The 17,517-nt window shown below is 44.1% G+C and overlaps 1 protein-coding gene across 2 annotated transcripts in view; it reads left to right on the top strand.

Annotated features, from left to right (window-relative positions):
* Positions 1 to 17,517, top strand: part of LOC121572161 (neuroligin-2) — a 129,268-nt gene that overhangs the window by 43,911 nt on the left and 67,840 nt on the right. For both annotated transcript variants that reach the window (XM_041884095.2, XM_045225588.1), the window contains exon 3: positions 932 to 1,081. In XM_041884095.2, the coding sequence (XP_041740029.2) occupies positions 932 to 1,081 (150 nt within the window). The remainder of the gene's footprint in view (positions 1 to 931; positions 1,082 to 17,517) is intronic.

Here is a 17,517-nt window from a genome sequence, read left to right as displayed (position 1 = left end):
ATCAATAAGGGATCTTAGCTTTCACCTGGATTCACCTGGTCAGTCTATGTCATGGAAAGAGCAGGTAGTTATTCTGTTTTAATGGATGGTTGTGTTTCATAGAGCCAGACTTGGCAAACAATAACTTCTCCCTCTTTCTCTCTCTCTCTCTCACTCTGTCTCGCTCTCTCTTGCTCTCTCTCCCTGCCTCTCTCTCTCTCTCTCTCTCTCTCTCTCTCTCTCTCTCTCTCTCTCTCTCTCTCTCTCTCTCTCTCTCTCTCTCTCTGCCTCTCTCTCTCCTCCTCTCCTCTCTCTCTCTCTCTCTCTCTCTTCTCCCTCTCCCTGCCTCTCTCTCTCTCTCTCTCTCTCTCTCTCCCTCTCTCTCTGCCTCTCTCTCTCTCTCTCTCTCTCTCTCTCTCTCTCGCTCGCTCTCTCTCTCTCTCTCTCTCTCTCTCTCTTGCTCTCTCTCACTCTCTGTCTCGCTCTCTCTTGCTCTCTCTTCCTCCCTCTCCCTGCCTCTCTCCCTCCCTCTCTTTCTTCCTCCCTCCCTGACTCTCTCTCTGGTAAACAGATGCTATAGTGGTTATTTATGTTGCTGTTCTGCTCTGCTGATCCTCCATATTAATTATCCTCCAGCACAGGCGCTCGGCAGACACACACATTCACACTGAGACTGACTGACAGACAGACAGACAGACTACCACAACTATATAAACATCATTTAAATCAGTGCCCCTATATATATATACACAGTAGATCTACTACACTACCTCACAGAATCCACTATATCCCATTGACTGAATTCACACTGATGATGTTGTATTGATTCTACAGGTACATGGCTTTAGAGTTGTTCTTTGTTCGTGATGGAGGAACATTCATTGACTTCCGATTTCTATTTGTCTCCCTCTTCTTGTGTGTGTGTGTGTGTGTGTGTGTGTTGTGTCTGAAGACATCCGTGACCGTAGGAAGAAGCCAGTGATGCTGTTTATCCATGGAGGCTCTTACATGGAAGGAACAGGAAACATGTTTGACGCCAGTGTCCTCGCTGCCTACGGCAACGTTATTGTGGTCACTATGAACTACCGTCTGGGCGTTCTTGGTAAGATCTGAATTATTATATATATAATGTTTGTTTTTTCGCCTTTATTTAACCAGGCAAGCCGGTTGAGAACAAGTTCTGATTTACAACTGCGACCTGGCCAGGATAAAGCAAAGTACACACACACACACACACACACCGCAAATACAAACAGTGCACGTAGCACGCATTGCACACACACACCAGACCTGGGATAACTATAGTTTTAACTATACTTTGTGGAAAGTAACTATTTTCCCCCCCAAAATGACTACTTTAAAAAATATATTTGAGTGACTACTTTTGAGAAACTATTGGATTGTCTGCCTTCAACTAATGGCAGAGCTGTATCTGGAACTGCATGCTGAAGATAGAAATAGAATGAATAAAGCACACAATCGCTTATACTATTCCAATCTATCTGACAGTCATGTTTGATCTACACAATACATTTCTATCTGAACATTCTGTAAATTCTCATGAACAGGCCCCCATTTTGTTACTGTTAGCACTCTCAGTAACACTGTTCTTGTACCCGTGTAACAAAACTGTAATTACTTTTGGAGAAAAATTATATTAGCATGTTGTTACATAATACTTTTGTAATTGCATAGTAATGAGCTGAGAGTTTTTGTAACTACATTACACGAGGAATAGTGACTGTTCCTTATTCCACTTGTGTAATAACTCCATTATTATGCAGTTATAAAGCAAAGTCCTATGTAACAACAATGTTGCTATTGTAATAATCCCAAAGTTACTACACGTGTACAAGAACTTCATGTCGAGTAATACTGTATTACCTTATGACTCACTCATTATGAAAATATATTTGTTAGTAATTTTGAAACTGCATAAGTGTCTAATGTTGAGGGGATTCCATGTCCCTCATGTATTTAATACTAGGTTATAGGCTATTTTAAGATTCACATCTTAAAGCCCTCGAAACCATGTGGTTATGAGCATATATTTAGACTAATTCAACTAACTGTTGTAGATTTTGGTTCTTCATCAAATATTTGGCAACCATCAAATACATATTTTTGTTTTCAAATAACTTGCATATTCAAATACCTTCTAAATATGATTTGTTTTTCTGAGAACAGTATTTGAATATCAAAGAAAATAGTTGCCTTTTAGTTGAAACTCTATATCAACTATATTTGACTGCCTTGATTATTTCAAAAGTTTTAAATAAACTATAAAATTGAACTACTTTCTGCCCAGGTCTGGCACACACACACCACACACAAAGTGCACGTAGAATGCGCGCACACACACCACACACATAAACACACCCACACACTCTGTTTCCCAGCTATCTGAAATGGCCTATTTCCTCCATGTCTTCACTGACCACTGATGGGAAAAGATAATGAAGGAGAATTGCAGTACGGAGGAAATATCTCCCGTCCTCTCAACTATCTGTGTTCTCCAAGGTTTCTCCTACACATAATTCCACTGTTGATTGCTCTTGTCTGCAGAGTTCCTCTGATGTAAGGTCTGGCATCGATTGGTCTGATCTGATGCAAGTGCTTTGTGTGCAGACAGAGTATATATTTATTTTTACAAGACAGAAATATTGGAGCGAGGCGTAGTCATGCAAATTAAAGTTGTCCCAGGCATCTTTATAGGGTCAGAAATATACTTCGCTATTTTTCACTTTAACTACACACCAACGCAGAGCAGAGCAGAGGAAAATAGATCACAAGACTTTCATCTTAGATAGAAGATAAAAGAAGATAAAAGTAGATAAAAAGTGAGTCTCAGACTTCTCAGACATGCTGCACTTTTGAAACAACTAGCACCCATACGGTACTGTATAACTGAGTCATAGAGATGTATCATACATGTTCTATTTAATGCTATGGCCTAAGTATTGACGCACCGGTGCGTCAATCTAAGTAACATACAGTGAGGGAAAAAAGTATTTGAACCCCTGCTGATTTTGTACGTTTGCCCACTGACAAAGAAATGATCAGTCTATAATTTTAATGGTAGGTTTATTTGAAGAGTGAGGGACAGAATAACAACAACAACAAATCCAGAAAAACGCATGTCAAAAATGTTATAAATTGATTTGCATTTTAATGAGGGAAATAAGTATTTGACCCCCTCTCAATCAGAAAGATTTCTGGCTCCCAGGTGTCTTTTATACAGGTAACGAGCTGAGATTAGGAGCACACTCTTAAAGGGAGTGCTCCTAATCTCAGTTTGTTACCTGTATAAAAGACACCTGTCCACAGAAGCAATCAATCAATCAGATTCCAAACTCTCCACCATGGCCAAGACCAAAGAGCTCTCCAAGGATGTCAGGGAAAGATTGTAGACCTACACAAGGCTGGAATAGGCTACAAGACCATCGGCAAGCAGCTTGGTGAGAAGGTGACAACAGTTGGTGCGATTATTCGGAAATGGAAGAAACACAAAAGAACTGTCAATCTCCCTCGGCCTGGGGCTCCATGCAAGATCTCACCTCGTGGAGTTGCAATGATCATGAGAACAGTGAGGAATCAGCCCAGAACTACACGGGAGGATCTTGTCAATGATCTCAAGGCAGCTGGGACCATAGTCACCAAGAAAACAATTGGTAACACACAACGCCGTGAAGGACTGAAATCCTGCAGCGCCCGCAAGGTCCCCCTGCTCAAGAAAGCACATATACAGGCCCGTCTGAAGTTTGCCAATGAACATCTGAATGATTCAGAGGAGAACTGGGTGAAAGTGTTGTGGTCAGATGAGACCAAAATTGAGCTCTTTGGCATCAACTCAACTCGCCGTGTTTGGATGAGGAGGAATGCTGCCTATGACCGCAAGAACACCATCCCCACCGTCAAACATGGAGGTGGAAACATTATGCTTTGGGGGTGTTTTTCTGCTAAGGGGAAAGGACAACTTCACCGCATCAAAGGGACGATGGACGGGGCCATGTACCGTCAAATCTTGGGTGAGAACCTCCTTCCCTCAGCCAGGGCATTGAAAATGGGTCGTGGATGGGTATTCCAGCATGACAATGACCCAAAACACACGGCCAAGGCAACAAAGGAGTGGCTCAAGAAGAAGCACATTAAGGTCCTGGAATGGCCTAGCCAGTCTCCAGACCTTAATCCCATAGACAATCTGTGGAGGGAGCTGAAGGTTCAAGTAGCCAAACGTCAGCCTCGAAACCTTAATGACTTGGAGAAGATCTGCAAAGAGGAGTAGGACAAAATCCCTCCTGAGATGTGTGCAAACCTGGTGGCCAACTACAAGAAACGTCTGACCAACAAGGGTTTTGCCACCAAGTACTAAGTCATGTTTTGCAGAGGGGTCAAATACTTATTTCCCTCATTAAAATGCAAATCAATTAGTAACATTTTTGACATGCGTTTTTCTAGATTTTTTTGTTGTTATTCTGTCTCTCACTGTTCAAATAAACCTACCACTAAAATGATAGACTGATCATGTCTTTGTCAGTGGGCAAACGTACAAAATCAGCAGGGGATCGAATACTTCTTTCCCTTACTGTAATACAAAAATCTCCATCAAAATCCGTCAATTTTAGCTAGAGATATTTGTTTTTTTGCACTGGCTGTATCTCAATCCACTGCATCCGCCTATGGCGGACTTCTGCATCTGCGGTGGAAGGTGACCGAGCTACAGCGGTGTTTGTCAGAGAATGAGACATTCTGGAAATTGGTCTTCTCACAAAAACGATGTTGGTCTCCGTCTGACGGTAACCGGTACTGGTTTAAAAAACAACGGCAACACCATCATGCTTAAAAAAGCAGCAGTAAAAGCTGCTTGTTTCGTACACTTCCTGTAACTGTCAGCATTTTGTATTTGTATTTGTATACAGTGGGGAGAACAAGTATTTGATACACTGCAGATTTTGCAGGTTTTCCTACTTATAAAGCATGTAGAGGTCTGTAATTTTTATCATAGGTACACTTCAACTGTGAAAGATGGAATCTAAAACAAAAATCCAGAAAATCACATTGTATGATTTTTAAGTAATTAATTTGCATTTTATTGCATGACATAAGTATTTGATACATCAGAAAAGCAGAACTTAATATTTGGTACAGAAACCTTTGTTTGCAATTACAGAGATCATACGTTTCCTGTAGGTCTTGACCAGGTTTGCACACACTGCAGCAGGGATTTTGGCCCACTCCTCCATACAGACCTTCTCCAGATCCTTCAGGTTTCGGGGCTGTCGCTGGGCAATACAGACTTTCAGCTCCCTCCAAAGATTTTCTATTGGGTTCAGGTCTGGAGACTGGCTAGGCCACTCCAGGACCTTGAGATGCTTCTTACGGAGCCACTCCTTAGTTGCCCTGGCTGTGTGTTTCGGGGTCGTTGTCATGCTGGAAGACCCAGCCACGACCCATCTTCAATGCTCTTACTGAGGGAAGGAGGTTGTTGGCCAAGATCTCGCGATACATGGCCCCATCCATCCTCCCCCTCAATACGGTGCAGTCGTCATGTCCCCTTTGCAGAAAAGCATCCCCAAAGAATGATGTTTCCACCTCCATGCTTCACGGTTGGGATGGTGTTCTTGGGGTTGTACTCATCCTTCTTCTACCTCCAAACACGGCGAGTGGAGTTTAGACCAAAAAGCTCTATTTTTGTCTCATCAGACCACATGACCTTCTCCCATTCCTCCTCTGGATCATCCAGATGGTCATTGGCAAACTTCAGATGGGCCTGGACATGGCTTGAGCAGGGGGACCTTGCGTGCGCTGCAGGATTTTAATCCATGACGGCGTAGTGTGTTACTAATGGTTTTCTTTGAGACTGTGGTCCCAGCTCTCTTCAGGTCATTGACCAGGTCCTGCCGTGTAGTTCTGGGCTGATCCCTCACCTTCCTCATGATCATTGATGCCCCACGAGGTGAGATCTTGCATGGAGCCTGTGAGAGCCGGAATTCTTACTGGTTGGTAGGTGATCAAATACTTATGTCATGCAATACAATGCAAATTAATTACTTAAAAATCATACAATGTGATTTTCTGGATTTTTGTTTTAGATTCCGTCTCTCACAGTTGAAGTGTACCTATGATAAAAATTACAGACCTCTACATGTTTTGTAAGTAGGAAAACCTGCAAAATCGGCAGTGTATCAAATACTTGTCCTCCCCACTGTATATTATGGATCCCCATTAGTTCCTGCCAAGGCAGCAGCTACTCTTCCTGGGGTCCAGCAAAATTAAGGTAGTTATGTACAATTTCAAAAACATTACATTACATTTCACAACAGATTTCATAACACATTAAGTGTACTCTATTACCACATATCTACAACACAAAATCCATGTGTACGTGTGTGTATAGCGCGTATGTGTGTATAGTGTGTATGTTATCATGTGTGTGTGTAAGCTTGTGTCTGTTCCTGTTTGTGTGTCTTCACAGTCCCCGCTGTTCCATAAGGTACTTTTGTCTGTTCTTTAAATCAGATTTGACAGCTTGTATGAGTTACTTGATATGGAATAGAGTTCCATGTAGTCATGGCACTATGTAGGACTGTGTGCCTCCCATAGTCTGTTCTAGACACACACACACACACACACAATTTCACTTTATTATAACAGATTTATTTCTCATATATCCAATGCGATGAATGACATATTAATGTGAAATTAGTGTGTGTGTGTGTGTGTGTACATGCATGCGTATCTGTGTGTGTGTGTGTGTGCGTGTTAGTGTGTACGTGTGTGTGTGTGTGTCCATCCTGAATAGTGTAGGTTGTAAGGCTTTGTGTGTGATCTCAGACGCTGATCATGGTGATTTGGAAGGGCCTGTCGGTTCATTATTAATTGAGAAGGGCACAGGAGGAGTGCAGTAACATGTAATATGTGGAACCTAGGGTGTGTGTGTGTGTGTGTGTGTTTGTGTGTGTGTGCATGCATGTGTGCATGTGTGTGTTCATCCCTGTGTTATTCTCTCTCTCTCACTTTCTCACACACACACACACACACACACACACACACACACACACACACACACACACACACACACACACACACACACACACACACACACACACACACACACACACACACACACTCCCAGTAATGTTGGGTAAATGAAGGGTATGTCCTCTATCAGTCAGTGAGGTTGCTGTGACCTGCTCTAACTGTTTTAGTCTGAATCCTTCAGCTCTAACACTGTTGTGCTCCTATTACAGTGGTAGGAGTGAATCCTGATATTCACTGAATTCACATTCTCACTTAGAGCCCCTTAGAGACCATTGATTTGTGGAACCACTACACCTATGTTTGTCTCTTAAAGGGATACTTCGGGATTTTGGCAATGAGACCCTTTATCTACTTCATGACACTAGCATGCTAGTAGATATCCATAGACTTAGTTAGCATTGGCTTGCAAAACTACCTCTAACTTCCTTCATACAGGACACAGAGACATAAAAATGGTATTCATGAGTTCATATGACTCTGGGGAAGTAGATAAAAAGTATCCCTTTAAACAACCTGTTTAGTGTCTGGTGGTTTTATCCCCTATTACCATAGAATACATACCCTGATGACATTAGCTGTATACCATTCAATTACACCCATTACATGAATCTACATTATAAACTGGGTGGTTCAAGCCCTGAATGCTGATTGGCTGACAGCCATGGTATATGAGATCATATACCACGGGTATGACAAAACATGTATTTTTACTGCTCTAATTACGTTGGTAACCAGTTCATGATAGTAATTAGGCACCTCAGGGGTTTGTGATATATGTCCAATATACCACGGCTAAGGGCTGTATCCAGATACTCTGCGTTGCGTCGTGCATAAGAGCAGCTATAAGCCGTGGTATATTGGCCGTATACCACACCCCCTCGGGCCTTATTGCTTAATTATATACCATATACTGTAGCCTATCATTCATGGTTTTGAAACATCACCAGCTCCAGCTCTCATATTTCTCCCAGTCTCCACATCAGTCTTTGACCAGGTGACTTTCATCACACTTCCTCTCTCTCCTCTACTCCCTCCTCCCCTCCTCCATCCATCCCTCAGGCACTTTTTCCCTGTACCAGTGTCTGTCATGTTTGAACCTGCTCTGTCTGTTTCTTCTCTCTGATTTAAACCACCTCTCAACCTCCCTCTGTCTGTAGCATTGATAAAAACTGTGTGTGTGTGTGTGCGTGTGAACAAATCAACCCCTCACCTCCGTCTTTCCGACTCTCTGATTGAAACCATGACCAGCATCCGGTTGCCAGTGACAACAATGGTTACTACGGTAATACCACAGTAATAACTCTACTAAGCTACAGTAGCATGGCGCCAGAGTGTGGAAATTCACAAAATAATGGCTCTTTATAGCTTTTAGCTTCACAGTAGCATTTTTAAAGAGGTACACTGGCTCTATACAGTATGTAGCTATTGCTATATAGCTAGTGCTACTTTTCAATACACAAGCCACAGTGTGGACACTCGTATAGGAATCTCATACATAGCTCTTAGCAATAACCGCTACAATGCCTGACTCTATGCTATCGCTACATTCCAACACAAGCCACATAGGAAAATGCTAATAGCTTTAAGCGTAACAGTAGCCTGTTAGTGCTGTAGCAGGCTAGCTGCCCTGCCCGAGTCTACAGGAGGGAATTCCTTTCTCTGTGTTAAATATATCATTTATGTACATAGCATAACGTAGCGCTGCTGAGAGCCTGCCGAGCTAGCGCATGACCTTGCCTCTGCTGCCTTAGTGACACATACGTACAGTACATATGTCACTTCAACTGGAATGAGGTTTTTAAACCACTACCGCTTTGGGACCTGGGACTACTCCGAGAGAAGAGAGGGGTGGAGAGAAAGAGCTGGAAAGAGGGAGGGATGAGCAGAAAATATTAATCTATTTAGAGACAAACATTGTAGAACAGAAAAGGAGAGAGGGTGTTAGGCTTGTGTGTAATGTGTGTGTGTGTGTGTGTATGTGACAGAGATTGAGGGGAGGTGAATGGACAGAGGGCAAGAAAAGGCATTGAGAGATGAGAAAAGAGAGTGAAAGAGATGAGATGGAGGGGGTAGTGGAAGAGAGGCGGTAGAGAGAGAAGAGAGAGGGGGAAGAAAGAAAGAGGAGAAAGGCTGAATTTGCCTGTGATGCTAAAAATAAGACCTGCAGAGTTGCTTTTTCAATCTGCAGTGAAGCACACATTCATTCACAGTACAATAATACAATATGGGCCAGGACGGATACACACACTCACACACTGACACACACTCACACACACTCACACACTGACACACACTCACACACTCACACACTCACACAAGCACACAGAATACACCTCCCATTAAACACAGACATTCTGTTCAATAGTCTGGTGGTGGTATCCTATCCAGAACATCGGCACACACACATACACACCGACAGCATTGTCAACTGAATTCGTATTCAGGACACTGCCTAGTGAGAGAAAGGCTAGCACCATTGGTGGGCTCTTAGCGCGTGTGTTCCTGTGAGTGACAGCGGGTTCTATGGACCAGACTGTGGTTTGAAATCGGTCCTGACAGGACTAGAGGAGATATTAAGACACCAGCAGAGAGAACCCCCACAACCTTCCTCCACACACACACACACACACACACACACACACACACACACACACACACACACACACACACACACACACTTCTTCTTCCTCCTATCCCAGTCCATCCGGACCGTTTCCATGGCAACCCCGGGCAGAATTGATAAGCGAAAGTCCTCCTGACTCGGAGGAGAGACAGAGCGAGGTAGATGAGAAGGAGAGAGGGTCAAGGAGAGCAGGAGAGACGGAGAAGGAGAGAGAACGGAGTGTGGCTTTGAGAACGAGGGATAGGTCCCGAAAAGGAGAGGAAGGAGAATGGAGGGAAGGGAGAGACGACAGTAATAACTAGGCCGATTTCTTTTTTCTGGGAGCAGAGATTAGCACCGCCGCTGGCCTGAATGAGACACACACACGTTGACAAACACACACACACATGAGCACACACACAGTCACCTAATTACTTCCCTACACTCCCTCCTCTCCCGCCGGTGATGTCACGTCTGTCGTTCCCCTCCGCTGTTCACCAGACGCTGTTTCACCTCTGAGTGTCCCTGTCCTCCCCTTCTCCTCTCCTCTCCTCTACCTTCCCTTTCTCCCCCTCTCCTCCTCTACCTTCCCTTTCTCCCCCTCTCCTCCTCTACCTTCTGCCTCTCCCCCTTTACTACCCCCTCTCCTCTCCTCTACCTTCTTTCTCTCCCCTCCCCTCACCTCTCTACTCCCTTATTTCTCCTATTCTCCTCTCTCCTGTCCTCTCCTCCATCTCTTCTCCCCTCCACCCTCTTTATACCCATTATTCTCTGTTTCTCTCATCCTTTCATTCATTCCCTCCTCTCTCTCCCCACTGTCTCCCTCCATTACCCTCTGTCCCTGTCTCCCTCTTTGTCCAGTCTAAATGATGACCGATGAGTGAGATTATGCTGATAGATGTATCACATCTCAAACACCTCGTCTTTCTAAGTGGAGAAACATAGTACATAATATTAGGACATACATCACAACTAGAGACTGACACTCACTGAATCATCCCTGGACTGTTTGACGGTGAGCTCTTTCTAATTCTTGTGTTTGTCCCATTAACAAGTCAGACTGTAAGCTAGTGTGCATCCCAAATGGCACCCCATTCCCTATGTAGTGCACACATTTTGACTAGGGCCCATAGGCCTCTGGTTTGTGGCTGTGTAAATACTAATCTCGATACTATTGCTTGACTTTTAATGTGACTTTTATACATGTACAGATATACAGTCGCTACGAATAAAAAGGGATTACATTGGATTTATTTCCTACTGATCTACACAACCTACTCCACATTTTCAAAGTGAAAGATACAAATAAAAAAATATGTCCAAATTACTAAGAAATATAAAATGAGGATGTATTGATTAAGTATGTCTTCACACCCCAGAGTTAATACTTGGTGGAAGCAGCTTTGACAGCCATTACAGCTGTGAATAATTTTGAATAAGAATCTACCAACATGCCACAACTATTAGGCAACATATAGCCATTGCTTTTGTCAAAATTGCTCGAACTCAGTACATTTGGTTAGGGATCACTGATGAACAGCGATATTTAAACCTTGTCTCAGATTTTTTAAAGCAGATTTAAGTCAGGACAGAAACTTAACCATTCAGGAACACTCAACACCTCTTGGAAAGCCATTCTGGTGTGTCTTTGGCATTAAAATGTGTGTAATAGTCCCGCAGAAAAATAAAACTCTATCCCAGGGTTAGGTTTTCTGAAGACTAAGGTGGGTTTTCCTCTAACTTTTTACCTGGGCTTTGCTCCTTTCATATTTATTTTGATCCTAACAAACTCCCGCGTCGCTGACGGTGACAAGCATACCCATAACATGTTGCTGCCACCACAATACTTGAAAATACGATGGGATCAACAACATTGCATTCACTCAACATTACTGGCCTGTATGACAAGTGAAAAGAAGGAAGCCTGTGTTAAACACTCCAAATAATTCATTCTGTTTGCAACAAGGCCATTAAGTAATACTGCAAGAAACACGCTAAAGGCATTAACTTTTTGGCCTAAATTAAATCCAATACAACACAACACAGAGTAAAACCCTCTGTATTTTCAAGTATTGTGGTGGCAGCATCCTGTTATGGATATGCTTGTCACTGCCAGGGACTGGGGAGTTTGTCAGGATCAAAAGAGAAATAAAAGGAGCAAAGCCCAGGTAAACATTTTGAGGAATTTTAACCCTGGGATAGAGTTATATTTTTCAGCGAGACAATTGCACACACACCAGAATGGCTTTCCAAGAGGTGTTGAGTGTTCCTGAGTGGTCTAGTCTCAGTTGTCTAGTCTTAAATTTGCTTGAAAATCAGAGACAAGGTTTGAATATTGCTGTCCATCAATGATTCCCAACCAAATGTACTGATCTGGAGCCATTTTGACAAAAACAATGGGCATATGTTGCTCTTAGAGTTGGTAGAATCTTATTCAAAACGATTCACAGCTGTAATGGCTGCCAAAGGTGCTTCCACCAAGTATTAACTCTGGGATGTGAAGACATACGCTATCAAGACATTTTGGGAAAATAATAAACATTAATTAGAAATATTTTCTATAATTTTCTTTCACTTTGAAAATGTGGAGTAGGTTGTGTAGATCTGTATGGAAAAAAAATCAAATGTAATCCCTTTTTAGATTTAATTTTAAGGCAGCACAATGTGAAGACTGTCAAAGGGGTGTTAACACTTTCACTAGGCACTGTACAAAATGAGTAAACAGTTAGTAATTTCCATTTGTTTCCATTGTGAACAGAGATCGTTTCATGGCTACTGCACCTTCAATACAGGAAAAAATCCTACTGAGCGTCGGATCATTTGTTACACATTCACCCCATCACCTCTCCTTCCTCACACCATTACCCTACCCTCCCTCTCACTCCCCCTGCCTCCCTCTCTCCTATCCTGGCCATTTTCCCCTGGTTTTCCCCTGGCTCTCTGGAGCTCCAGCTGCCTCACTACGCTACCGCAGCGTCTGGGGAGGGGAGAGGGGAAGGGAGCGGAGCGGGTGGTGTGTGTGTGTGTTCATTCGTGCGCATGCGTCGGCCAAATGTGTGCGTTAGTTATGTCACATGTGCACACACCTCCTCAAACAAACAAACAAACAAACACACACACACACACACACATACATTAAGAATGGTAATAACACTGAAGGACAAGGTCAAGGATGTGACCATTGGCTGCTGCGTGATTGGTCAGGGCTACTTTGATTGACAGGGAAAGACCCCTTCCTACTTGACCCACGGTAACCCTCCATAATATACAGTAGAGAGAAGAGGACACCAGACACACACAGACCTTGAGAGCACAAGGCTGAAGACAGCCAGACAGCTAAGGACAGGGGGGTAGATGGACGGCGAGATGGGAGGATGGAGAGAGGAGAGTTACTCATGCGTTTACACTCACACAGGTCTCCTAGCAGCACATACACACACAAACACACACACACATGCCAAACACAAGCTGGCCCTCGTCCCTCTACAGCCTCTTAACAGCTGCTAGGAGACCTGCTAGGGCCAGGCCCCACCTGCGCTCTCTCTCTCTCTCTCTCTCTCTCTCTCTCTCTCTCTCTCTCTCTCTCTCTCTCTCTCTCTCTCTCTCTCTCTCTCTCTCTCTCTCTCTCTCTCTCTCTCTCTCTCTCTCTCTCTCTCTCTCTCTCTCTCTCTCTCTCTCTCTCTCTCTCTCTCTCTCTCTCTCTCTCCAAATCCTGGCCTCTGCTCTAGCACCTGCTATCTTTCCATCTCTCTCTGCTCCAGCCTGTTCTCCAGCCCCAGCCCCCTGCCCCTCACCCCCCAGGTAGGGCACCTCCTAGGCTGGCCGTGACCGGAGCCATGCCCCCTCTACCCCTCTCCGCTCCATCACCTGTCTCCTCGCCAAGGGTGCTCAGCTTCACAGCTGTAGTTGTACCCTTTACCCGGCCCCACACACACACACACACACAAACACCACGTACCCTACTTCCCCTCTATGCAAATCACACCCAGGTGATTACACAGACAGAGCCGTCTTGTAATTAAGCCAGGTAAATTGTGGAGTTAAATCATGTACACACACCTCTCACACACACACTTACTCACACCTGTACACACACTTACAACTTACACACAAACACACACACATACTTATTCACTCACTCCACGTACACACACATGCATGAAACACACACACTCCCAACAGGCATTGTATTTCCAGCCCACAGGCTGACAGATGCAGAGCAGTGGGATACGAGTTGATAGGAGTTGATAGTAGTTGATAGGAGTTGAAAGTAATAGGAGTTGAAAGTAGAAAGGAGTTGATAGGAGTTGATAGTAGTTGATAGGAGTTGAAAGTTGATAGGAGTTGAAAGTTGATAGGAGTTGAAAGTTGATAGGAGTTTATAGGAGTTGAAAGTAGAAAGGAGTTGATAGGAGTTGATGGAAGTTGATAGGAGTTGAAAGTTGATAGGAGTTGAAAGTAGATAGGAGTAGATAGGAGTTGATAGGAGTTGATAGGAGTTGAAAGTTGATAGGAGTAGATAGAAGTTGAAAGTTGATAGGAGTTGAAAGTTGATAGGAGTTGAAAGTAGAAAGGAGTTGATAGGAGTTGATAGAAGTTGATAGGAGTTGAAAGTTGATAGGAGTTGAAAGTTGATAGGAGTTGATAGGAGTTGAAAGTAGATTGGAGTTGATAGGAGTTGATGCTGAGCACACATTAAGGAGGGATTTGTGGCATCTTTCAATTCAGACCGTGTGTGTGTGTGTGCGTGTGCACTTACATGACCAAAAGTATGTGGACACCTGCTCATCAAACATCTCATTCCAAAATCATGGGCATTAATATGGAGTTGGTCCCCCCTTTGCTGCTAGAACAGCCTCCACTCTTCTGGGAAGGCTTTCCACTAGAGGTTGGAACATTACTGCGGGGACTTGCTTCCATTCAGCCACAAGAGCATTGGTGAGGTCGGGCACTGATTAGGCCTGGCTCTCAGTCGACGTTCCAATTCATCCCAAAGGTGTTCGATGGGGTTGAGGTGAGGGCTCTGTGCAGGCCAGTCAAGTTCTTCCATACCAATCTCGACAAACCATTTCTGTATGGACCTCGCTTTGTGCATGGGGGCATTGTCATGCTGAAACAGGAAAGGGCTTTCCCCAAGCTATTGCCACAAAGTTGGAAGCACAGAATCATCTAGAATGTCATTGTATGCTGTAGCGTTAAGATTTCCCTTCAATGGAACTAAGGGGCCTAGCCCGAACCATGAAAAACAAACCCCAAACCATTATTCCTCCTCCACCGAACTTTACAGTTGGCACTATGCATTTCAGAGTTCAATGGCGGGAAGCTCTACACAACTCCAGCCGACCCTTGGGAATGCGCATGGTGATCTTAAGCTTGTATGTGGCTACTCTGCCATGGAAACCCATTTCATGAAACAAACAGTTCTTGTGCTGACATTGATGAACTGTCTTTTTGGAAAGGTGGCATCCTATTACAGTGCCACGTTGAAAGTCACTGAGCTCTTCAGTAAGGCCATTCTACGGCCAATGTTTGTCTATGGAGATTGCATGGCTGTGTGCTCGATTTTATACACCTGTCAGCAACGGGTATGGCTGAAATAGCCAAATCCACTAATTTGAAGGGTTGTCCACATACTTTTGTATATATAGTGTATGTGTGTGTCTGTGTATGTGTCTGTGTTACACACCTGTGATTCTCGTACTTCTCTCTCTGCACCAGGCACCAGGCAGCATAGGCATCTCATTAGCAAGCTGTTGGAGCTAATTAACTAATTAACTGGTGAATCTAGGAGGAACCACCCCTTGCCAATCAGGCTGCCTAAATGAACCCCAGTTAGTTAGTCTAACCTAAAGGGAAGGGTAGAGGATATGTTCGGGTGCGTTTTCTCAAAGTTTGTCTTCACGGCACGTTTTGTTCAGAGACCAGGAAAGCAGCGGGGTAGACAGACACACACACACACATATGCACGTGTGAACACGCGCACACACACACACACATACACGAATACACACATACACACACACGGCTGCATACACTGTCATTATGAAGGAGACTAAAGTAGTGTCTCAATGGAGATCTATTTTATTGTTACTGGAACCAGAATGCATAGATTTTATTCGCTTACTTAACCATTGCTCTAACAATGCTGCCCTTGTGGTTTGCTAATGTCACTTTTTGTTCCTACAGTATAATACTCATTCTCTCTCTCTGGAGCGTACATTAGCTAATGAATGTAGCTACTGTAAAAACAACCAATGATGACAATGCTTATTAAACTTGGCACCCTTGTGCATGGAAACGGCTATGTGAGCCAATCAGCTTGCAGAATGACAGGACACCTACTGTGTGATTGGTTGGAGAGAGAGCCTGTGTCCCAAATGGCACCCAATTCCCAATATTGTGCCTTGGTCAAAAGTAGTGCACTACATAGGGAATAGGGTGCCATTTGGGACGTAGCCATAGACTTACCCACAGGATTTTTGATGGTTGGATTGTGGCTCTCTGAAGGTTGTGTATCCATCCTCAGTGTGAAGTATGCTGTGGTTTACCCCCTGTCTGTAGAGACAAAGTAGTCCCTCTTCAACTACTGATGTATTCTAGCCTATTTCAGCTACACCCGTTGCTGACAGTTGTATAAAATCGAGCACCCAGCCATGCAATCTGCATAGACAAACATTGGCAGTAGAATGGCCTTACTGAAGAGCTCAGTGACTTTCAACGTGGCACCGTCATAGGATGCCACCTTTCCAACAAGTCAGTTTGTCAAATTTCTGCCCTGCTAGAGCTGCCCCGGTCAACTGTAAGTGCTGTTATTGTGAAGTGGAAATGTCTAGGAGCAAAAACGGCTCAGCCGTGAAGTGGTAGGCCACACAAGCTCACAGAACGGCACCGCCGAGTGCTGAAGCGCGTAGCTCGTAAAAATCGTCTGCCCTCGGTTGCAACACTCACTACCGAGTTACAAACTGCCTCTGGAAGCAATGAACTGTTCGTCAGGAGCTGTTAGTCGGGAGAACTGTTAGTCGGGAGCTTCATGAAATTAGTTTCCATGACCGAGCAGCCGCACACAAGCCTAAGATCACCATGCGCAATGCCAAGCGTCGGCTGGAGTGGTGTAAAGCTCGCTGCCATTGGATTCTGGAACAGTGGAAACGCGTTCTCTGGAGTGATGAATCACGCGGATGCCAGGTTTGGCGGATGCCAGGAGAACGCTACCTGCCCGAATGCATAGTGCCAACTCTAAAATTTGGTGGAGGAGGAATAATGGTCTGGGGCTGTTTTTCATGGTTCGGGCTAGGCCCCTTAGTTCCAGTGAAGGGAAATCTTAACGCTACAGCATACAATGACATTCTAGACGATTCTGTGCTTCCAACTTTTGGGGAAGGCCCTTTCCTGTTTTAGCATGACAATGCCCCTGTGCACAAAGAGTGGTCCATACAGAAATGGTTTGTCGAGATCGGTGTGGAAGAACTTGACTGGCCTGCACAGAGCCCTGACCTCAATCCCATCGAACGCCTTTGGGATGAATTGGAATGCCGACTGCGAGCCAGGCTTAATCGCCCAACATCAGTGCCTGACCTCGCTAATGCTCTTGTGGCTGAATGGATGCAAGTCCCCGCAGCAATGTTCCAACATCTAGTGGAAAGCCTTCCCAGAAGAGTGGAGGCTGTTATAGCAGCAAACGGGGGACCAACTCCATATTAATGCCCATGATTTTGGAATGAGATGTTTGATGAGCAGGTGTCCACATACTTTTGGTAATGTAGTGTAAGTTGCATGGATTCACTCTGTGCAATAATACTGTTTATCATTTAAAAACGTATGACTACCTAATCTCTGCACCCCACACATACAATTATCTGTAAGGTCCCTCAGTCGTGCAATGAATTTCAAACACA

This window comes from Coregonus clupeaformis, chromosome 16 (genome assembly GCF_020615455.1).
Source record: "Coregonus clupeaformis isolate EN_2021a chromosome 16, ASM2061545v1, whole genome shotgun sequence".
Lineage (NCBI taxonomy): Eukaryota > Metazoa > Chordata > Actinopteri > Salmoniformes > Salmonidae > Coregonus > Coregonus clupeaformis.
This window is presented reverse-complemented; position numbering and strand designations above follow the sequence as displayed.